Genomic DNA, 25,019 nt, shown 5'->3' on the forward strand with positions numbered 1-25,019 from the left:
TAAATTTGCATAGCTGGCTGAAAATAGCATCCAGTCTATTGTCTGTAGCTGCAAACTGGCTTACACAGGAAATGTTTTAACACAGCCATATACTGATCTTCAAAACTGATTTGTCTGAATTAAAACACATATGTAAAGTAAGCTTTAGGTGGCTAGGTGGATGGTCACAGTTAGAACACAGTTCTACACCAAACTCTAGAAAATCTGCAGATAACCAACCTATATATGACTGAGTGATTTATCAAAAAGGGGGACTTTTCTCCCCAAATTTCCCCAAGTCAGGTAAAAGCTGTCTCTAATTCCCATCGTATGTGTCTATTCTAGGATGAAGAACTTTGAAACCAATGATTTGGCATTTTCTCCAAAGGGGAATTTTGGAGACAACAGTGGACTTGCTGAATACGTGGCACAAGCCATAGACCCATCTCTCTGCTGGGATGATATTAAGTGGCTCAGACGATTGACGTCACTGCCTATTGTTGTAAAGGGCATTTTGAGAGGTTTGTCATTTCTCTACTTTGCTACACACTGACTTTACGATCATTTATGGATAAAGTCATGGCAGCTTTTAAGAGAGAGTAATTGAAATTGATGGAAAATGTCATATTAAGATTGAAATGTGTTTCAGCTACCAATTCTCTCTCAAACATTTATGTATATGAATATTCCTTTATGTCTATATATGCATTGTGTGTGCGTGGTGCCTTCAGAGGTCAGAGGAAGGCATCAGATCCTATGGATATATGGATATATGGATCCTATAAACATTTGTAAGCCACTACAGGTGATGGGAACCAAACCTGACTCTTGCAAGAATAGCCAGTGTTCTTGACCACTGAGCTGTCTCTCTGATCTCTCTGGACATCCAAATATCTCTTTGGATTTTAATAAGTCTCTCGGTTGTAGGTAACATTCTGAAACAGAGCTAGATTCTCACTAAAAAGGAAGTAACTTTTTCCAAATTATTGGAATGTCATAGCCTTATTTTGGAGCTGTTACTGAGTCACAGAACTTTTCAAGAACTAAACAGAAAATCACGAGCTCATTGCTTTACCTGAAGGCAACGGTAGTTGATTTGAAGCCAAAGAGAAGCCCGAAGGATGGCATTGTGGCCACCAGACCTAACTCAGGAGGCTTTTGTGTTTTTATTGTGTTCTTTTCCATGACATAGATTAATTTTCAACTCTGTCAGACTCTTCAGAATCTCTCTTTGGGGAATGGGAGAAGATTATAAAATTCCGAGTTATTAAGATGTGGGTATTGAAAAATCTGGCTCTGCATTCAGTATTCACGGGTATTGAAATCCCCCTGGAAACTACAAAAATGACAGTAACTGCTCAGTATAGCATGCTCACTAATGGAAATATCTTCATGCCTTTAAAAATACTTAAAACACCTTTTAAAAAGGTATGAGCTTAGAGAAACTACCAAAATATGTTGTTTGAGTAAGAAACTTTAAAATGAGTGTGTCTACGAAAACCTTAGGATCTAAAGATACAGATTTATCTTGAACACATGGGTGTCATGTAACCTTTATTCTAAAGCTCTGGGTATATTTCCTACTTTGATTCTGTCATCTTATTTATGTAGACATGAAGCTCAAGCTCATAAAAGTCAAAGGAAAAAATGAACCCACTGCGACTCAGGCATAATAGAGAAGTGTTTAAACAGAGCTCAGCCTTAATTTTTGGTTTTGAATCAAAAACAAGTTACAAAACACAGCTTCCCAGTTGAGCGCTGTCCTGACTCAGAATTGCCATGAGTTCTACACCTCAGTGTGTGTCTTGCTTCATACACAGCTTTACGTGACAACTGCACTTAGCTTATCAGTCACAACTATTACTCCTGCTTTCTATAGCTATAACCAACAATGGCTACAGAAGAAGTTCAGCCTGGAGGTGCTATGCCATCCATCCTTCCACTCAACTATTCATTCACATACATTTATTATCTGGCTTTGTGCTAACTTTGGACGTATAGTAACTTGATGGCCTTGGCCAAAATTATACATGTTTTTAACAGGAGACAAGCACTTGGAGCAGAATAAAATATAAACGATGCTGATGGTGAGATAGAAGTCTACTGAGTAAACTCTGGTAGATAGAGGGGTACCAGGCAATCTTAAACACGGGCTAAATCATTCCATTTCAGGGTGAACGCTGATATCCCTAACACCATGTGTAGAAGCCATCTTGAAGGCAGGGAATACAGCTATTACATAGGCTGATTGTGTGTAAACTTAGAATAATGCCCCTGAGAGACGGGGCAAGTGCCCGTGAGTAGAAGGTTAGTGCAACTAATTCTAGAGGAACTGGATCGAAAACATGAGGATGAGTACAATTTTACTTTAGTTCCCAGGTTGGCTCAGTGAAACAGAGGCATGTGAAGTAACAAGGTCATCTTTGAAGTCTTTTCACTTACCTGACCTCACAATTTTGGACTCTCAACTCATATAATTTCATACAACTTTGTCCTGTGGCACATCAGGGAAATGTACTGAATTGCGTTAGGCAGCAAGGGGTCCATTGAAAACTACTTCTACATACGGAGCTATAGCTTACAATTGTACCTAGGACTTTCCCCTTTTCATCACTCAACATCACCACTTCTCTTCTTAGTCACATCTGGCTCATTCCTTCAGGCTTTCACAATGTTCTGCATATAATAGAGAAAGTCTTTGTTAGGTAAGATGCTTAGTGAAAACAATTGGTTGTATCTAATGAGAGGGCTCAGAAAACAAGCTAAATAGAGTGGTGTTTGAACGGAAGTTATTCATACATGTAAAGTTTATCCTAGATGGCATAACAGTTTATTTCACTTTATCAAACAAAAATCATCTCCATGACAACAACTATATCAACCAACACACATGCTCAGCCTGGACTGGAGGAAGAACTAAAGCAGTTGGGATGTCCAGTTGTCATCCGTTCACAAGTTTTCACCCAGAAGTCACATAGGTGGACTGAGAACATCTCTTTTCCTTTCCATTCCTTTTCTTTTCTTTTAGTTTCCTTTTAGCAGAAGAGCAGGGATTAATGTTTTCAGGAATGTGAAACCCCAGGGAGTTGGGTGATTTAGTAAGCATCCACCCTTACGACCATTTTAAGATTTGCATTTTTAATGAATGCAAATTGGAATCTGAGATGTAATCTGTAGCTGTGGTTAAATCTGCCCTGGGAGAACATTAATAGAGTCCCAGAGCATGTGCTTCACAGAGGATTTTGTCTTCACTAGAAATCACGCCAACAAACAAACAAACAGCATGCGTGAGCTAAGGCATAATGCCTCTTAGAGTTTCTTTTTTAAAAACTGTTTATTTTTCACTTTCAATATGAGTTTTTGTTTTTGAAGAAATGCTTCTCTAATTAGATCTTTTCACATATACTAGGTTAAGAAATTCTTAAAGAATATTACTTCATTATCCCTGGATTATTTTCAAAAGTGTTGTCACATATATAAAATACTTTAGCTCCTAAATTTATGCAAGTTACTGTAGCCCTTAATGCTGGAAGTTAGTTCTAGTGGACTTGAATTTGGCTTTGGTAGTTTAAATATGTTTTACCCAATGACCACTGTCTTTCTTAAACACTCAACTTCCTTAAGGGCAAAAGCGCAAATATGGAATGCCACATCATGGTCTCCGAGGATTAGTGAAAATGTCAACGATTTGTAAATATTTTGCCAAGCCAGAATACAACATTGTGATCTTTTAAATAGATTTTTGGTTTCGGTTATAAAATAAATAATTGAATTAAAAACTAAAAACACCAACTCATGGGCAAGTTTCATAAGCAGGTAACAAATAGGGACCCTTTTATCTGATCACGCCTCTTCCTATCTCACAACCTCGTGATCCCATCACGACAAGCCATTCCGTCATTCTCCCAACAGCCCCACAATGCCCAGAGAACACAGAAGCTCATTCTCAATGATCAGAATGACACTTTTTTTTCAAAGTACCACTTCTTCAAATGAAAGAACCTTTTAAATCATATCCTAAGATATAGTTTCCTTGTTTCAAAACATTCAAAACAATGAATCTAGCCCAACTTTATCTACCTGCTCATCTGAGTACCACTTGCTCCTTTGCATCCTAAGAAAATAAAAATAGTTCATGATCTCTCTCATGTGAGAGATCAACATATGTTGAGCACATAACAATCAGCTTCTGCACGCCACAACCCCATATAGTATGCATGACTGTCATCACTGGGTAGATTGGGATGTTGACACACTGAAGGTAAGCAACTCACCTCTGGCATGGCAGCTGAGTTACTTGAAGGCAAATTGAAGACTACATACCTGCTTACTTCTCAATTTATAAAATATTACTTACTTCTTCATATAATTTGGTTTGATAGCTAGATAACCAGAGGCAGCTACAACATATCAAAAATATATTTTTAGCTACACCTAGATTTTAGACATCATCTCCTACTTGCTGCATTGTCAAGAGTGGTAGTATCTGCTGGTCACAGTTGGCTGTGTGAGTTAATAAAGATTAAAGTAAAGTTCCAGTCGCTGAGTAAGAAGGCCATCTTTCAGTTCTCTTTTATTTTAATTTTTAGTTAGCATGCATGGTATTGAATTTCGTTATGGCATTTTAGAATCCAATTTGAACCTGTTGGGCCTCTTCTCCCATTTTCTCCCCAGTGCCCCTGGCCTGCTTTCTACCTTTCTATGCCCACAACTCTCCTTTCTGCTTATATTATATATGTTTTATTTATTTTTTTGTCTTCCTTAGCACCTCCTTTTCATGTTCTCATGCTCTTCTTTCTATTTCTTTTGGCCCAGACCCACATAGACACACACATGTGAACACTGAAGCCAACTCTGCATTTGAGAGAGAAAACACATATGTCTGTCTTTGTAAGTCTAGGTTACCTTGCTTAATTAACATTCTTTGATCCACCCATTTTCATGAAGATGGCCCTTTTCTCTGCAGTTGATTAGAATTCCATGGTGTGTATGGGCCACATTTTCATTATCCATTCATGAGTTGATGAAAAGCTAGGCTGGTTCTATTTCTCAGCTACTGTAAACACAGCAGTAGTCAACATGGTGTGTGCAGGCATCTGTGTGATAGGATATAAAGTCATCTGGGGATGGGCCCAGGAGTGGCTTAGCTGGGTCACCTCATGATGGCTCCATTTGTTCTCTTTTTAGTTTCTGTGATGTCTCCACACTTCAACTCCATAGGTCTGCATTAATTTTCACTCCCTCTAGCAGAGAGTAAGTCTTTCTGTTTCCCTCACATCCTCTTTAGCTATAGTTGTCCTTTATTTTCCTGATGATAGTCTGTTTGACTGAAGTTATACGGACTTACCAAGTAGTATTAATTTGCATTTTCCTGTTGGCTAAAAGTTTCGAACAATTTAAATTACTTATTGGCCATTTGTGTTCTTTTGAGAAAGGTCTCTTTCTTCTATTAGCCTATACTAAGTGGTAGTTTTGTTTGTGTGGCACTTTTTACAAAATATTTATTTACTTATATTTAAAATTGTATTTTATGTGTATGGGTGTTTTGCCTGTATGTATGCTTGGGTAGCACATGCTTACAGTTCCTGCTGAGGCAAGGAGAGGAGTCAGATCTTCTAGAACTGGAGTTATAGACAGTTGTCAGTGGTTGCTGGGAATCCAACCTGGCTCCTCTGGAGGAGCAGCCAGTGCAATCAATTGTTATGCTATTTTTTTCTATCTCATGTTACTTAAATTTTTTCATTAAAAGTATACTAGATATTAACATGCAGTTTAAAATATATTTTCTCCCATTCTATGGGCATTTTCCTTCTCTGTTGGTAGTTTCCTTTGTTGTATAGAAACTTTAAAATTTCCTTTAGTTCCATTTGAAAATTCCTTGGTTTTTTCCCTGTACAATTGAAGTCTGTTCACTAATCTTTATCTGTGCCTCTGGTTTTTCTGTCTTTTGTCATGGCATTTTAGTGTTTATGTTTTAAATTAAGATCTTTTATTCTCTTTGGTTTATTTTCTGCATGTAGGGTAGAATATATGGATCCTATTTTATTCTTCTGGAGAGGGTACCAAGTATCACCAGTACCATTTGCTGGACGGGCTATCTTTCCTTTAAAGTTACATGGCTGTATCTATGTGAACATTTCCATCATCACAGAAAGTACTACTGAACAAGCTACATAGACATTTAGATCCAGCTAGTCTAGGTAGTTTAGCATGAAGACCTTAAGTCCAGATCCTTCCTGGGATTAAGAGTGGGCCACCATGTCCATCTGGAATTTACAGAGGTCCTGAGGACTTGAACTCTTGTCCTCATAGTTGTATGACAAATGCTTTATCTCTTGAGCTATTTGCCCACTCTGACTTCTGAGTTGCTTAAGAGGAAAAATAGAGCATAAAAAAGAGGTATGAAATACTAAAGCTTTGGTACTTAAAAATGAAAATATTGATTAGTTGAACAAAAGTCAATGACATTTTCCCAAATATAATGAACAAATAAGACAAATAGAACATTATAGTTAAGTAGATGAGACACATGCCTATGATTTTAAATGTCAACTATCTAACTGATAAGCTTTTTAGATAGAATATACATAAAAAGAACAGGAAGACATTATTAAAGAGAGACAAGTTCTGAATTTTGGTGATGTAAATTATTAGACTAAGAAAACAAATCATACCTTATTAGAGATGAAATGGCAAAAAAAGAGAGAGATGGATATAAACAGAGAAAAATCAAGAAAATAATTTATTATGAAGGATTATAGGCCAGACTGTGTTCAGGTCACCAGTGGTTTCCATCAAACAAGGAGGAAAGTCTACAAGGTTTTGTGGGAAAATAATTGCCTAATCTTGATTGTGTTACAGTTTACATAGTGAGCACACAAAAATATGCATCAGTCAAGGGCTGACAGTTTGCTTCTCATTGACCTGTGTTTTGGTAGCTGTGCATGAGTGTACTACAAACAAAACCATAACCCAAATAAGAACTTACATCCATCTGTTTGTAAGAGACTGAAAGCAGGGAAAACAGGAGAACGAAAGTACGCAGTGGAGCCAAAGAGTAACTGCTGCAAAGCAAAGCAAGAAGGCAGAGGGTTCTGGGCAGCTGCCTCAAGGGGGGTGGCTAGAATAATGGAAAGGTTTGAGACTTTCATACCCATGTTTCATAATAACTAGAACAAAAGAAAGACAATTAAAACTTTAGGAAAGTCAAGTCACGTACCAAGATGTGTAAGTCCACTTGTAAAGCAACCATAAAATGCAAAGTAAAAATGGCTGATAAAGGAAGCCATCCTGAAGTCTTTTTTTCTTACACAAGTTCAACAAATTTTCTTTTTTTAAAATGAAAACAATATAAAGTAATTAAATTATGAACAGATGAAATTTCTCTTTTTCTATCCAAAAGATTGACAGCTTTCATCAGTTTCAATAATCTGTCATAGTAAGTAATACTTTATTTATACTGTGCAGAATCATCTAATAATGTCAAACAGTTAGAACTCTCAACTTCATCAAAGGAATACATTTAAACCAGCCACTCATATGAAAAGAAATCACAAAGTTTCTCTTTAAAAAACACGTTTGGGGCTGTCAATCATAGAGTATACTTACTAATTTTATTTTATTCTTTTAAAAGCTACAGGATAGAAAAGTAATTCTATTTTTATTATATGTATTTACTTTATTTGCATAATTTCCCCCTTATTCTCCTCTTTCCAAATACCCTGTGAGCCTTTTTTCAAATTCACAACCTACTTTGTTTAAAATTAGTAATGCAACACACACACACACACACACACACACACACACGCACGCGCACACACACACACACACACACGCATGCATGCACACACACACATGCACACGCATGCGCACACACACACACACACACACACACACACACACACACACTTTACAAATACAAGTTGCCACTCCATTTAGCACTGCTCAGATGCATATTCTCTTAGGCTGACCACTTGTTATTTGTTACATGGCTTTATTTTTCTTGATTTCAACCTTGGGGATGATGGTTCTCCAGGTCATAACAATTCTTAAATAGTAATCTCAAATACCCACTACTCATAGTAATAGTCACAATGAAAATAATATTAGGCTAAACACTATATATATATATATGAAAATTTTCTCATGGCTCCAGAGGACAGGAGCCAAAATTAAGCATAGATAGATATAGATAGATAGTTTCTGGTGAGGCCTTTCCTTATTGCTTTCTGCAAAGAGACAAGAAGGCAGAATTTCTTATAAGGGAATATCTCTGTCTCTGTCTCTGTCTCTGTCTCTGTCTCTGTCTCTGTCTCTGTCTCTGTCTCTCTCTCTGTCTCTGTCTCTCTCTCTGTCTCTCTCTGTGTTGATTCTTTGTGAATTGTACATCATGAACCCTAATCTCACTCATATCCCCAGTCCTTGCAACCCATTTCAAAAAGAAAATATAGTAGAAGAGAACACTTTGCTTCACTTTCATGAACATATCCAATTCTAATTGCCTATCAGAGATTCCATCTCAAAATACTATCACATCAGGTACTAAGATTTCAGAAGAAGTTGGAGAGGACAGAGATATGCAGACAATAACATGTTGGTGTAACATCAATAAATACCCATAATTTAAAAAGGATAGTATTACTACCATTAAATATTATTATCATCAAAATGCTTTAGATTTAGTATTCTATGACATATAGTGGAAAGTGGTGTAGCACACTAAAATTCAAACATTCAGAGTTACACATTGTTGAGCATCTTTTGTAATTGTTCTTAGTCAAGGCTGCCTTTGATCTCCGTTATTGAATTGATAGAAAAGTGCATTTTCTGTACCTACTCACTTAGCTCACCAAAGTCTGATTTTTAGGACAACATCAAGTTGGTGTTACTTAATATTGCACTTAAGAGCTAACAAAATGGGGCATCATAGAAATATTAGTTTAGAAAATAAAATTTAACAATCATGTTAACAGTTCAAGAGTTTAATCTATTTTAAAACTGGATTTTCAGAAATCAATGTATTCAAAGCACATTTAGTGAGTTATCTTATAATTTCAACATCATATATTGAGCACATTTTAACTATAACACAAGATAGTTACTGAAATTAAAGCAGGCATGTATTAAATATTGTTTGGAATAGATGTGTTCATTGGTGGCTGCTTTGATATTGCTTGCCACATACATACTATTTTATTTTCCATATTGTAGCGCAATAGTTCTGCTAAATGGGAAATGATACGATTTTATTAATTAAAACTAGCTAAAGGGCTGGAGAGATGGATGGCTCAGCACTTACTGCTCTTTCAGAGGACTTGAATTTCAGGAGAGTCTTTTTAAAATATATTTTATTAATTTATTCATATTACATCTCAATTGTTATCCCATCCCTGTATCTTCCTATTCCTCCCTCCCTCCCATTTTCCCCTTACTCCCGTCTGCTATGACTCTGACTGAGAGGGACCACCTCCCCCTGTATATGCTCATAGAGTATCAAGTCTCTTCTTGGTAGCCTGCTACCCTTCCTCTGAGTGCCACCAGGCCTCCCCACCGAGGGAGAGTCAACAACATTCTCTTCTGACCTCACTGGGTGACCATGTTGATGTGGTGCTCATAAACTCATGTGAGCACACACATACACATAAAAGCCTACTAACCAACCCACAAATAAATCTTTAAAAATACAATTAACAGAGAAAGCAAGTTCTCTTTAATGATGTGATACTTGGTCTACTGACCACATTCCAGAGCAAGACCCTTGCCCAGTAAATAGTCATTAAGTACAAACTGGACTTGATGGAGGGGTAGAGAGGGAGAGAGAAATGGGGAAGCTGGCAGGGAGGAAGGTGAGGAAGAATCTGGGAGGAGTTGGAAGGAGGGGATGAACATGACCAAAATACACCGTATGAAATTCTCAAAGGACCAATAAAACATTATATAATAAATAAAGTTAGCAGGAGTATGTCTTTACAGAAATAAATCATTCATTTATAACACTTTACTGTGTACTCACAGTTCTACCATATAATTAAGTTGTTCTAATTGTTAATTTTGGATGAATAATCTACCACTAATATTCTAAATTCAATGATTTGGTGTGTTTTAATGGTGAAATTACTAAACCAGACAGGTGGGAGTAAGGTCCTTCTCCTTTTACTAGAATACCAGAGATTCAAAGTCAAAGCTTTTGTTTCCAGAGGATGATGTTTTGTTTTTTTTCCAGGGGATGATGCCAGGGAAGCCATTAAACTTGGTGTGGATGGGATCTTGGTGTCCAATCATGGGGCAAGACAACTTGATGGGGTGCCAGCCACTGTGAGTTTCCACTAGGATTTTCCTACGTACTCTTTTTTTAAAATCAGGGCTCTGTACATGTCTAACTCGTGTGTGTGTGTGTGTGTGTGTGTGTGTGTGTGTGTGTGTGTGTGTATGTGTATGTGTGTGTATGTGTGTATTAATTTATGCTAAACTGTGTGGCACTATGTGAGATCTCAGGTTTTCAGTGGTATGTAATTATCTAAATTAGCAAATATGATGATTTTTAACTAGCTCAATGTGTCTATTTATGAACCCAAGAAAGAGGCCTTGCTAGTGAGTAAGGCAGGAATTGGTCTTTTGAGCACAGGTAGACCGTAGGTGTCTTATGAGCAGAAGTAGGAGAGAGAAGACTCAGACATGGCCATCTGAAGAAAAAAAAAAAAAGAGGAAGGAATATACAATCATAGGGATCACAAAAGCCCCTGGGGGAAATAACTTAACTTAGTAGCAGTGAACTGTTGTTTTGTCATACCAGCAGGGTGATTTGGCTAAAAGTCTGCAGACCACTTGAGTTACTTTTATGACAGAGTACGAGCCAGCAGGGAACACTAGTGTGCCCAGGGCACTCACACGCTGAGTGTTTCCCAAAGCACTCAACTGCGCAGCAAACCAAGTCCGTACACAGTGGGATTAGCTGCCCAAGACTTAAAAATCCTAAAGCCGGAGCTTGTCAGCTCCATCTGACATAGCCTTACTTAGTGCCACAGACACAGTATCCTGGCTGATATTAAATGTTGCCTGCAGGTTAAAAAAAAGAAAAAGAAAAGAAAAAAAAAAGAGGTGGAAAGTGAAACTCTCCTTAAAGCAGGGTGGAGAAGTTGGTCACAGCTCAGAGTGTTTGCCCAGATTTATGCCTCACTTACGCATGAAGACACAGACTCAGTGTGCGGGCTAAATGAAGTTTGTTTTCTAAAAATAAAATATAAATCTTCTGAAATCAAATCTAACTAGATTTTAAGGGGAAAAATATCTAAATGGTGTGGTTTCCTTCCTTCTGGCCAAGGAAATATGGAAATTTATCTAAAAGGGCTTTTTGAGTTGTGGTCTCAGAGACTGTTGTAAAAAAAAAAAACAATAACCATCCCCTTTGCGTGCTGTGTTCATGAGAGGATATTCTTGACTAAGTTTTGCCTCATACTTACAGCAAATTTAAGGCCCGTGATGATGAGAGAAATGTAAGAAAGTGCTCACTCAGCCAATAGTAAATGGTGTTTTTCCCCCCTTGGTGTATGGATTTCAGGTGAGCACTCAAAGGCTTAAAAGGAAGCTGTGGTATAAACCTTTACACTGGAGGCATAGAAGGTCTTACTGTCCTGCAGACCTGGTTACGTCATAGACCAGGGCACAGGCACAGTATGAAATCATGGGAGGAGTTTTGAAATAGGACGCTAGAGTTTGAGTTATTTTCTTGTTTCCTGTAGTGTGTGAGAGACCGAGCAGCAAGCCATTCAGACTTACGGCTGGACCTCTCTCGGTACTGTGTTGGTTCTGTAAGACTGTGTCTGGACTGCAGAGCTCTTCTTCTTCTTCACAGCATCTGCTTGTACGGAGAAAGTCTTGCTACTTGAATTTGTAGAACAGAAACAGAAATTTTGTTTATCTTGACATACTATTCTCTGGCTTGTATGAATCCTTAGAACATTCTACTTTTTTTTCAAATTTGCATTTCATTTTGATGCCAGCTAGATGCAAAGTACTTCAGACTTACAGATATGATGTTCTTTTCCACTGTAAAAATTTCACCTACCAAACATTTGTACTGAATAAAGGTTTGTACTGTTAAGTTATTAACTCTCAAATTGAGTCCTTAGGCATGTTCTGTACCATCTAAGAGGTCTTTTTTTTTCTTTAAATGGGGGTCCTTGGGGCTAGGGGTGGAGCTCAGTAGTAGAACGCTTCCTTAGCATGGAGGAGGCTCTAAATTGAATCTCTAGTATCAGAGTGACAAAATCAACTTTATTAGCATACTTTAAATGTCCCATCCTTGAGAGGTACTTGGTATATTAATTGGCTTTTGTGGTGTACAAACAAATCTGAACTCACTGGCTATAATAGCTCCCATTTATTTATTTATGTCCCAGTTTTAGAAATTGGCATTTTGGCCTGAGAACTTCGAGGCTATGGGTTCTGGTCTTGGCCGGGCTGAGTACTGATTGCATAGACTTAAGTTGTTTGGGCAGTAGACCAGCCTGATGTAGGAGAATCTCTCGGTGGTCGCACATCCCCTAGTAGGTCAGGTTGGTTTGTTTTCATGAAGGGGCAACTTTTCTAAAGAGGCATGCCAGTTTGGGAGACTTAGGCTCAGAAGCGACACATTGGTTAAATTTTTCCCGTTCCATCGGTGGCTACTGCCTGCAATTTAGACTCCCTCCCTGCTTTCCCGAGGATGTCCCCACGTTTGTAATTCCCTCCATGACCTGAAGAGGGAAAGGAAAATCATCAGAGCCATTTTGGAGCTTGCTAACCCTCTGGATCAGTGATTTTGAGATTGTCCTGGGTAGAACACGGGTAGAACCCTGGTGAGGTGTGGGGCGTGGTCCCCGAGAGGCTGAGGCTTGACAGCAGCTGCCGGGAGGCGAATCGCCTCTACTCTAACTGCTGCCGCCTGTGTAACTCTCAGTTTCTTTGGTTGGAACATTTGAGTGTCCATCTTCAAGAGAGTAACAGTGAAAGTGTAGGAAAGAAAACAAGGAAATGTCAACAGGGCTGCGCCTAGTGGGCTTGTCTATTCAGCTTATTTTTCAGTCCTCCGGGATCATCTTATTTATTTATTTATTTATCTATTTATTTATTTATTTTTGTAAAGTGTGCCTAGTGACAGTGCAGTTCCGGGAAAAGAAAGAAGTTAAATCTCTTGGTATTGGATGGGACGTACCTGTCCACAGACACAGAGACACAAATGTAGGCACTGTTTTATATTCCAGGATTCATATCTTAAGTACCCTTATTAGTGTACTTTTAGGCCAGGTTAGGCACTGGAAATAACCTAAACAGAGTTGATTTGTGTGACTTTGAAAATGTGTATTGAACCCAAGCTAGCTAATATTTTTCTTTGGTTCTGGTTTCAAATGGGGAAATATGCTTAATTATGGCTTGCATCATGGCTTGGAAATTGTAGCATTTATATGTTGATGTAACTAGCCTGAATGTAAAAGGGGGACTATGTATAGGTAAGGGAACGTATGTAAATGGATCCGAAGCATGTTTGGCAAGGCATGGAAGCCAAAAGGGAAAGGGGAAATTTAAACTACCTGCCAAACATTTAGGGGCCACTTGCCAAGGGTTGCCTCCACTTCCTCCAAATTGTAGCTGTGTTTGGTTTTCAGCCTTTTACATAAAACTCTATTTAAGTTCAGCTACTAAACTTCTAGGAGAGAAGTAGGAAAGCCTTTGAGTGATTTCAGCACAATTATTTCTGGAAAAAAGTGCAGTTTAAGTGTGTGGTGGCTTTCACAGCATATATAAATGGAGTCAGTACTTCATTTCAGATCTAAACGTTTTGGGACAAATGTGGATAATTTCTATAAATTTTCACATACATCTAATGAGCCAGTTACATCACTTACTACTGTAGTTCTAGGGGGAAAACCATGTGATTTAAACTGACAATTGTTCCCTTGAATCATCCCGCTACTGGGGTCTTTTGATCCAGCCTTGGGACTAGCCTGCTGTTTGGGCTGTAAGTTTTAGGTCCAACTGGGCAAGGCTGAGACAGTTTTGCCTCCAGAAGAGTCTCCCTGGGACCCATGTTTTGAGAGAACAAGATCTGGGTACCCCTATCTCATGACAGATAGCAGAAGCACAAATCTAAGCAGAAACACCTGATATAGCTTCAGGTCTATGCCCAGAAATGGCCTTCTACTGCTTCTGCTCTCATGTGATTGGCCAAAGTGGTCATATAGGCAAAGCTCATGTCAAGGAGTGGGTAGGTACACTCTGTTTTAGTGCGGGAATATACATAGCTGTCTTTGGAAAAGCAATGCCTTTGAGGGATCAAGAAGAAAACTATAAGCCTCCACCTCATCCTTGTGAGGCTTTTGTATTCTCTATGATAAACTAAGCACATTGTCAATTGACAATGGCAACAGGGGTCTTCAAGGTTCACGTGGCCATATTCCTATCACAGGGAGTCAAGTGTTTTCAAAGTGATGTGGGTGTAATGTGTGAGAAGACTAAATCAGAGAGGAGCCATGCTTGCATGGTTTATGTACCACTACTTACAATGTCTAATGTCCATTTTAACCATTCATTTCCAGTGGTTAAATGTAATTTAAATACATTTGAAATAATTGATACCAGTAAGACACTTCATTTACTTTTAAAATATATTTTATTAATTTATTCATATTACATCTAAATTGTTAGCCCATCCTTTGTATCTTTCTATTCCTCCCTCCCTCCCATTTTTCCCATACTCCCTTCCTCTATGACTCTGACTGAGGGGGACCACCTCTCCCTGTATATGCTCATAGGGTATCAAGTCTCTTCTTGGTAGCCTGCTATCCTTCCTCTGAGTGCCACCAGGCCTCCTGATCCAGGAGGCACAGTCAAATATGGGGCACCAGAGTTTGTGTGAAAGTCAGACCCCATTCTCCACTCAACTGTGGAGAATGTCCTGTCCATTGGCTAGATCTGGGTAAGAGTTCGAAGTTTACTGCATGTATTGTCCTTGGCTGGTGCCATAGTTTGAACAGGACCCCTGCGCCCAGCTCTGCCCATCATAATATTCTTCTTGTAGGTTTCTAGGACCTTCTGGATCCTTCTATTTCCCCATTCTCCCATGCTTCTCTTACCTAGAGTCCCAATAGGATGTTCTCCCCTCTGTCCCACTTTCCTGGTAAGTGAAGACTTTCATGGGACATGCCCCTTGGACTAGTGTCCAGATACAAGTGAGTATATACCATTTGACTTTTTCTGCTTCTGGGTTAACTCACTCATTATGATAAAAAATTCAAGTGACACCACATGCTGGTGAGGATGTGGAGAGAGAGGAACACCCCTTCATTGCTGGTGGGAATGCAAACTAGTACAGCCACTTTGGAAATCTATCTGGTGCTCTATCAGAAAACTGGGAATAGGGCTTCCTCAAGACCCAGCTATTCCACTCCTTGGAATATACCCAGAAGATGCTCCAGCACACAACAAGAAGATTTGCTCAACCATGTTCATAGCAGCCTTATTCATAATAGCCAGAATCATTTACTTATATAAAAGAGGGAATTATGCAAGGTCGAATGATTTAGAATTGTGTGTGTTAATTTTTTAGACATAATATTTGCATTTGAACATCAGAAATACAAAATTAATGCTGGACTTTGGAAACAAAGAAGCTATTTAATTTTAAATTGTACTTGTTCTTCCTGGAGAGATGACCCCACCACCAACCTCAAACCCACTTATCTCTCTTCTCTCTGAGCCTTAGTTGGGTGCATTTGAAATCATTGGAGGTGAAGATGAACTGATTTTTTTTTACACAGTGTTTTTCTCTCCTTAGATTGATGCCTTGCCAGAAATTGTCGAGGCTGTGGAAGGGAAGGTAGAAGTCTTTCTGGATGGTGGTGTAAGGAAAGGCACGGACGTTCTCAAAGCTCTGGCCCTGGGAGCCAAGGCTGTGTTTGTAGGAAGACCCGTCATCTGGGGCTTGGCTTTCCAGGTAATTGGACAAGAAAATAAATAAATGATCTAGAATTCTTTAATAGCGAAATATATAGAACTCGGCTGGTTTACACAAATACTCTAATATCTTTACTTACTTAGGGAGAGAAAGGTGTTCAAGATGTCCTTGAGCTCCTGAAGGAAGAGTTCCGGCTGGCCATGGCTCTGAGTGGTAAGGCTCGGCACTCTGCATTTGTATCACTGTAACACAATAGCTGACAGAGAAAGCTTACCAGAAGAAGAACTTATTTGAGCTCATGGTTTCAGAGACTTTCAGTCCATCACTATGGTGAAAGCATTTTGGAGCTTGGGGCAGAGGCTGAACTAGGGGCTGTTATAACCCTGGAAGGCCTTACTTGGTGCCTACATTCATCATCTAGTCCCTACATCCTAAAGACTCCGGAGCTTCCAACATGGCACCACCAATGGGAAACAGGCACTGAAAATATGAGCCCATGAAGAGCAACTGAGATTCAAACATAGCAGGATCTAATTTTCATTTATCACTTTTTCTGTTTTCTGTGCGCTTTAAGCCAGGCTCCTAGGAGGAGAGAAGGTTTTAAGGGGAAGACAACAATTTATCTGGGCCGTTGAACTTGCAGTTGGCTTTATTTTTTATGGCTCTGAGGCACAGTGCTCAGACTGGAGTGCTACATATGCATAGGTCTACAGCTGTTTCTTAGCCTTCAGTTTTGACAGTCTCACCAGGGATGTCCTGGTGAGCAAGACCACTTTAAACATAAGTATAGCACCATTCTTTTTCTCACTTCTTCTTGATATCTGAGTGCACGGATCCACCTAGCCAGTCAGTTAGTTCTACCTCTCGACTAAGTGGTAGGTCAGACTCTATTACATGCATTCCACCGACAGCCTCTCCCTCCCTGGTCATGCTCAGGCCAAAGGCTCATTTGCTTTGGCCTCAACTCTCAAGCCTTGCCTGTCCTTTCACAGCTTGGCATCCATAGGGCTTTGCTCAATCACAACACAATTTGAATCTGATCTCCTTCACCACATCTCCTGCCACCACTTGCCTGTCCCATCATTCTTTTCTTCTAGCAGTGGCTATTGGAGGCCGGCCGCTCAAACTTGGTTTACTTGCCTTCCCCTGGTCTCCTTTGATCCCAGAAGCCAAGATAGCCATTTAAAACATTCATTTAGCTCTTGTTCTTCCTGTGATCAGGAACCTGCAACGACTCTTGACTTACTTAGCCTAGATGCCGGAGTCCTTAGAGCAGTTTACAAGGCCCTTGTCCCTGGTTACCCTTTGAGCCACAGCTGTCACTGCTGCTGTTCCTGTTACAGCAGTGAAGCTTCATTTGCATCTTTAGAGTTTCTTGATTATCAGACGAGTCCCAGCCTCGTGGCCTCTGTGCTGGATCGTCTCTCATCCTTTATACTCCCCAGATGTCTGCATGAGAAGGTCCCTCCACCCTCCAAGCCCTCATGCACATTTTGAGTTCACAAAAGGTCCATCTTGACTGTTCATCCTGCTCCACATTCCAGCTTTCTGTCCTAGTTCTTGCATTCCTTTTCCTTAGAAACCATCACTGTTCATAAGTCATCTGTCACAGAACTTATTTTTAAAACAACACGCACTATGTATTTTGTGTTTCCTCTCCAGAATAGAAAATGCATGACCAGTGATCTTTCCATCTTTTATCTCATTGCAGAGCTTGCAGTGTTTAGAGTGGTGTCTGGCACATAAACAATAAATGTTTGTTAAAAAGAATTAGTTAGTGCTGTGTTTACTGAGGACTGCTTAGAGTTTGACTCAAAATGGACCTTTAGCGGTGGGGAGGGAAAGCAGCAAGTGAATTACCGGCTCCTGGCATTCGAAGGTGAAGTGAGATTCATTTTCTGCGATCCACGAAGTCCAAGTCACTCTGATAGCTACAACTCCCAGGATGGATTGTCTCCCTGCTACTGTGCAGCCCAAGCCTGTCAGAACTTTCAGGAGAGGAATTCCATTCTGTGAATCCTCACTACACATTTTAATTTGCTGCAGACATATCCTAAATGAGAGCTTTCAGCTTCTGGCTGTCTATTAAATGTGGCAGAAAGAATACACTCTTTGTGTTAATAAAAATATGTGCCAGTCATTTTGTATTAAGGACTGTTTAGGTAATAAAAATGGTCTCATGCCACATAAGATTTGGCAAGCCTACCTTGAATCATAAACCTTACATTTGTCAAGTTTTACATTCCTTGGGAAAGCGATTACCTGCCTGATTATTATTGCATTCATTTCATATTAAATGTATGCATTATTTTTTTCAGGGTGCCAGAATGTGAAAATCATCGACAAGACATTGGTGAGGAAAAATCCTTTGGCTGTTTCCAAGATCTGACAGTGCACAATATTTTCCCATCTGTATTATTTTTTTCCAGCATGTATTACTTGACAAAGAGACACTGTGCAGAGGGTGACCACAGACTGTAACTCCCCACTTCAATACAAAGGGTGTCGTTCTTCTCCGACAAAATAGCGATCCCTTTTCCTTCATTGCTTTTGACTTTTCAATGGGTGTCCTAGGAACCTTTTTAGAAAGAAATGGACTTGCATCCTGGAAATATATTAACTGTTAAAAAGAAAACATTGAAAATGTGTTTAGACAACGTCATCCCCTGGCAGGCTAAAGTGCTGGGGAACAAAAGATATCCTCTGGTAAAATTGGAGGTAGTGTGCTGAAGTAAAAGATAATGACCTCACTGTTTATTAACCTGTCTTATGTTTAGATTTTCTTAAGACAGTGGTTCTTACAGTTTGTGCTGGGCTTTGAAAGACTGGAAGTACCCAGAGAAACATGAGGTTTGGATTTGCCCTGTTGAGAAAATAGCACTCAGTAGAATGAAATAGATGGTGGTAATTTGTGATTTTCTGAGACTTTTCAGTTTTTAACACCCTATTTCTTTGAAGATGGATTTCTAGCCATATATCGAGTGTCTGAGTAGATCTGAATGCTTTGTGGTAGTCACTGCATTTGAAGGGCATGGGTCTAGTCTACTTGGGACAATATGGAATTATTTTCATTTTTGAACTGTCTCCTCATTCTCATTTTGAAGTGTTGATTTCCTAATCCCCCCTGAACCTTTCTTGATTTTTCCGCCTCTCATTTATAGTCACGTTCTGGGTCAAGTACTTATTTTGTGAGGTCCGTGGTGAATAAAGACTTGGAACTCTTGTTCAGAAGGAAGTAAAAAAATGTGCCTTTTCCTTTCATCACAGTAATTTTATTGATTGTCGGTGTCGTCTTTTTTATTTCTTTCTCTTTTTTTCTATTTAATGCTGTTTTTCCTTGGGCATGGGCAGTGATGACACTACAAATGGAAGACTATAAAGTGACTGTGGTTCTCCCTTGTACCTTGCACATATTGTAACCATGTGCAGGACCTGCACAGAGTGGCCGAGCCAGCATCCAAGAGCCCCTTCCAGGGAGGCATGGAGGGATATCAGAAGGGACAATGTGTCATGTTTGGCTCAGCACAAACTCCACTTGTCTCATTGAATGTCACTTACAAGACTCAATTTCAAAGATAAAATTGTTAATGCTTTAAATGCAACAACCAAAGAGCATCAGACCCCAACCATGAGAATTCCTCTGACAACGGAACCCTAGACACTGTGATATGAACAGCATTGGGCTGACAGGATTCGTCCCAAAGAGGGAATTCTGCAATGGAAGCTGTACTTTGGTTTCTGAAGTCATTATGTTCAACTATTATGGAGTGTTGAGTGAAGTTATATTAAAGGATGATTGCTATATTGCTCTGTTATTACATTTATTGTCTTGTGATCTCTTCTGCAAGCTTCTGAATCTCAGATCATTGCTAAGTGATAGCAATGTAAACATAGATTTTTCCTTTTGAAATTATGTCTGTGTTAGATTAAAAAGAAGCCGTTGTTTACTCTGATAAAAATTTTAGTGTAGTCAGCTTTCATCTTTTCCTCCACATGTGAGGAGGAAATGGTATATTCATACCACATCATGCTGTCATTCCTAGTTAACCAGTGAAGAAGTATTCCCAACTGATTAGTAAATACCTTTGTTGTTAGTGAGTAATACTCACTGTGGCTACATTGTTGGATAATGCCATCTTAATATGTTGGTAGTAGTTCAGACACTCCACAAGAAGGATTTACTCAAATTACTACAGCTGCAGATGTGTTAATTACCTGTAATTTTCACAAGCTCAGAACTATGCTACGCAGATTTCTTTTTATGTCTTCAGAGTTAGAGTATGTCTGAAAACCCCACGTTGGATAATTTTTCTATAACTAAAAAGATATAGTTGTCTCCTCTTCTTAAAAGAGAAAGTTGGATCCACTGGAAACAAATAGGATACAGAAATGGTTGGGGCATGGATGGAGTGCTTTGATTACACATCCCTTCCCAGGAGTTCTGCCATTACACTTTGTGATTGTCTTTTCTGTTTCTGAACTTTAAAAAAAAACACATTTAAGTTAAGCTTATTATTGAACAAGTGCAAAAACCCACAAACACTATACACAATTGTGATATACCCTGGAGGTTTTACACACACACACACACACACACACACACACACACACACACACACACATATATACTGTTTAATGTTCATCTTTTCTCTGAGTTTTTGGAAACCCTGGGGGTGGGGAGAAGAAAAAGATGTTTTTTTTAAGGCTGTACACTCGTCTGCTGTGTCACCTAGAGCACATTGTGGCAAGGTGGTGTGCCTTAAACCAGCACCTGTAACAGAACAACTTTCCAAATGTGTTGGGCCTGTCTGCTGTAGCTTCTTATCCAGCTATCTCAATGAGCCAGCTGCTAGGTACGAGCTGTAGGGAGAGGCCATGCGCCCCTAGAAATGCCAGGCACTCTTTAACAATGGTATCTTCCTGGTTTATTTTATGTCTTACTGAGGCAAAACAAATGCCTACAGGGTGCAGTAAAGACCAAGTGGATGGGTGGATGCACTTGATACAACCATAAAGTTCCCTTGTAGATCCTGATGCAGAAATATTCCAGGATTCCTCACCATGCCCTCTGTTTCAGAAATAAACATCACTATGGACTGCTGATGACTGTTGCTGAATACCATGTGACCCAAACCATATGGCATAGGCCTGCGTGTTTGGGGTATTCAGTTCTCTGCATGAGGAACTCTTCATGCCGAATCTACCAGTAGGTAGTTTCTTTTCTTTCTTTCTTTCTTTCTTTCTTTCTTTCTTTCTTTCTTTATTTTTTTAGGTTTTTAGAGACAGGGTTTCTCTGTGTATCGTTGGCTATCCTGGAGTCACTTTGTAGTCCAGGCTGGCCTGGAACTCACTGAGATCCTCTTGCCTCTGCCTCCCGAGTGCTAGGATTAAAGGTGTGCACCACTGTGCCTGGCTCAGTAAGGAGTTTTCTTTACCAGTCTGTAGTGTATCTTGATCACCCTAAAGCTTTACTACAGTACAGTGATCTTTTCTTCCATTGCTATGTGTCAGGTTATTTTCATGTTTTTTTTTCTCCTGGAAGTAGCTTCTGCTTCTCATGAATTCAAATGCAGTATTAGTTTATGCTTTTTCCAGAAAAAGCTATGCGGTTTGAACACTGAGGCAGTCATGTTTTGTGTAGATATGGCCTATCCCTGGTTCAAGGGCGTTACGTCCTCCATCTCTGTAGCATCTTGTCATCATAGCTGTTTGTTTCTCTCATGGCTGAAATAGTTCTTCTACCCTGACACCGAGTTACACCTGGGGCCTGGATAGTTCGGGATGGCTGCCAACAGAAATCTCCAGAATTTCCTTTGCTTAAGCTTGCTTATATTCTGCTACCTGGAAGAGTGTGGGTGTGAAATAAACTTCCTCTCTGCTATCAGGTTTCGGTACCCAGTTCTCAGGCCTGTACACAGTGGGACAGATGCTTCTTAGCGTGCAGTTTGCAAGCTGCATCTGTATCCTAGCTGTGTTATTCATTTGATTGTTTATCTGGCCCAAACCTTGGTGTTTGTGAAAGAGTTTGAAGAGGCTGTGGGGCATTAGGATAGCATGAAAGGAAGTTGTGGCTTGTTCTGAAAGAAGAAGAAAGGATTTTTTCCCTTCTCTGTAAAATCCATAATTTATTTACAATGCATCGTGTTGCATGTGAGTTGCATAGCAACAAAATAAACTGTGTGTTTGAAAATCTGAAGGTTTCATATTACATAATGGTGGAGGACACTCTCTGACCTTGTTCCCCCTTATAGTGTGCGCTATGTCATTTGCCAATTACAGAAAGACTTCAGGGTGACAATTTATTTTGGTAATATGTTAACCCAAGTGATAGAAAGTCATTATTATATGTTTCTATGGTGGGAAGCTTTTATCCATTTTAAAGGATACAATTTACTGCCCTCATCGGAATCTAACTTGCGCAATAGGGCTTGTCTCCCCTCCTTGATTTGACTGCCCATAGATGGCCGAGGAAAGAGAAAGAAAGGTTCCTTCAAACACTCATTTCCTGTTTGCTTTTCTAAGGATAATCTTCTGAACCTAGAAAATGACAGGGTCTAACTGAAAATTTCTCAGATTCCTCTGAAAGTCAGGAAATGGGGATGCTGGGGTTTCCATAAGCAGCATGCCTGGTTTCACTTTTTCCTTTGATTCAGCGGGGTTGGGAGAAAGGCCTTGGCCCAGCTTCCTACCTGTTTTCCTTATTTGAATCATTTATCTTTAGGGCTAGGTTGTTACCCTTTACAGTTAAGCCTGCACTTCTTTCTAACAGTGGTATCTTCTTATTGGTGGAATAGTGTACAGAAATGGCCTTTACATCATACATCCCTATGTATCAGTAACGCTACTTCTCATCCTGCTCGCTCTCTGGCTCTACTTTGATGCACTTAGTTCCTGGATTCACTAGCTAACTGTTAACTGGAAGAATGGCTACATTCTCTGGGCTACTACATGTTTAAATTATTTTCTCAACACTCTCACATGTAAGTGCTAAGATTCTGGGGTTACTATTTTTTCAAATCTTTTATATTGTCTTCAAACATCTAATTCCGTCAAAAGACATAGACTGGCATTGTTAATGTCTTCTCATCCCCAGAACCTGATATGTAGAATGCCATTTCTGTAACTTTGAATTTCAAAATTTCAGCTAGGACTTCATACTTAAAATGTCACAAGATAAGAGTTTTTTAACAAAGCTTTGCCTATCTCATTTTTATTTTTAATTTAAATATATGAGGAGCAACATGGGTATGTCTCATCTTAATTATGAATGTACATTTTGACCCATTATATAAACAGTACTAAAATTGTTCTTTACAAATTGGTGAGCACTTGTTCCATGATGACAAATGTTTCTAGAAACTTCTGGTGAATAGACCAGCCACATGCTGAAAAATTTCCTGGGAAAATTTCTTCCAAGCACAATAACAGATGTGGCAATTGAACACTTGGAGAAGTATCAATGATGGTATACTTCATTTTATTTTATTTTAGCTCATTTAACTTTAAGTAGCCACCTGTAGCTTGTGGGTCAACAGAAAAAGGGTGTAGGACTAGAGGCTGAGGCCCATGCCAGGTACTGGAGAGAAGGAACTGAACATTTTCAAGATTACTGTAAATGGACTTATTCCGCCGTGTGTCTGTCACCGGCAGTCACATGGAATGGTTTCAGTGTAGCTTTTAGACTTATCACAACAGCTATTTCCCATATCACAGGTCTTTAAACCTACAAGAGTAAATAAAATATGACCTATAAGTTATTTGCACATCAAGTATACTAATTAAAATAATACATGCAATGATATTTTAAAATTATTTGGAAGGGAAGTACTGTGTTGATCTAAAGTAGCTTTGGTATTGTTTGTTTCCTTGTTTAAATTTTCTTATTAAGAATTTTAGTTATGATTCATTGGAGATAAAGCAAAAAATATTGTCTAATATTTTTCACCCAGACACTGGAAGGAAATATCATCTTGAGAAAACAATCCTGAACGTTAGATCTCATTGCCTAGGTGTCTGGTAATATCACCAAACGGCAGGATGTGATGACAAACGGTGAGAAATGATGTGTGGGCAAGTTATTATCAAAGAAGGAGCAAGAGGAGTGTGTGGTGTGATGACAGATCTCAGAAGCCCAAGAAGAGTGAAAATGTATCTTAGACAGAAGAGCAAGATCCTGTATGTCAAACAGCAAGGTAGCATCGGGTATGAAGTGGTCCTCTAAGGAATCCTGGCACCTATGTGGTGTCTACACATTTCTTTTAGTTATCTGTTGCTACGATAAAATACCTGAGATAACCAACTTACAGGGAGGGAAGACGTATTGGCTCCTGGCTTTGGAGATTGATGTCCACAGTTACCTTCATGTTGCTTTGTACCTTTGTGAGGTGGAATGTTTTGGGAGAAATACAGCAAAGAGGCTAGACTCCCAACAGCCTCTTCCAAGACTCCATTACTTTCAATATGTAGCTCCATCTCTTAAATGCTGAATTTACTGATGTTGCCACAAAATAACAACTGAGCCTTTTTTTTTTTTTTACCATATATGATTTTGTGGAGCATTAACATTCAAGCCACAACACAGACAATGTAGTTTAAACATTAAAGTGTAGTATGCGACAGTCTTGAAAAATTTTAAAATATGTTTTTAAATATAATCTGTGTCATGGTTTGAGTACCCCTGTGTTAAGTAGTACTTTTAGAAAGCAGTAACAAGGTGAGAAGAAAGTTTTGGAAAAAAACTCCACAGCCGTTTGCCTGAACACTGTTAAAGTTCACTGTTTTCGACATTTCTGAACATACACCCTCAACAGCAGCAATAACCACAGTAGAGAAATAATCAAGACTCAGTAATAAATACAACCTCAATCTATCAAAGAAAAGAAATAAAATGATTTAGTTCATGCAGCTTTTAAATAGGCACGGTTAGGCCAGGCTAGTGTATACAAAAGCCAGAATTAATACATTTGAAAGGCAGCCATTGGATCAGCTGGTGGATTTGTCCACACGACTGCAAAAAAAACAAGTTAGTTGTCCCCGCTCTGCTAAATATACCCCATGCTTTGTTGTCAAGTAAACACAATTTAAATGAAATCCACAGATCCCCCCCCCC

The 25,019-nt window shown here is 39.2% G+C and overlaps 1 protein-coding gene across 3 annotated transcripts in view; it reads left to right on the top strand.

Moving 5' to 3' along the window:
* The window catches only part of HAO1 (hydroxyacid oxidase 1), a 49,872-nt gene extending 30,177 nt beyond the window's left edge, over positions 1 to 19,695 (top strand). For all 3 annotated transcript variants that reach the window (XM_084774573.1, XM_084774574.1, XM_084774575.1), the window contains 5 exons: positions 325 to 500; positions 10,202 to 10,293; positions 15,791 to 15,949; positions 16,054 to 16,123; positions 18,229 to 19,695. In XM_084774573.1, coding sequence (XP_084630699.1) covers positions 325 to 500; positions 10,202 to 10,293; positions 15,791 to 15,949; positions 16,054 to 16,123; positions 18,229 to 18,299 — 568 coding nt within the window. In that variant the 3' untranslated portion in view covers positions 18,300 to 19,695. The remainder of the gene's footprint in view (positions 1 to 324; positions 501 to 10,201; positions 10,294 to 15,790; positions 15,950 to 16,053; positions 16,124 to 18,228) is intronic.
* The last annotated feature ends 5,324 nt before the right edge of the window (positions 19,696 to 25,019 follow it).

Source organism: Acomys minous, assembly GCF_964271855.1.
Source record: "Acomys minous genome assembly, chromosome: 3".
In the NCBI taxonomy this organism is placed as follows: domain Eukaryota; kingdom Metazoa; phylum Chordata; class Mammalia; order Rodentia; family Muridae; genus Acomys; species Acomys minous.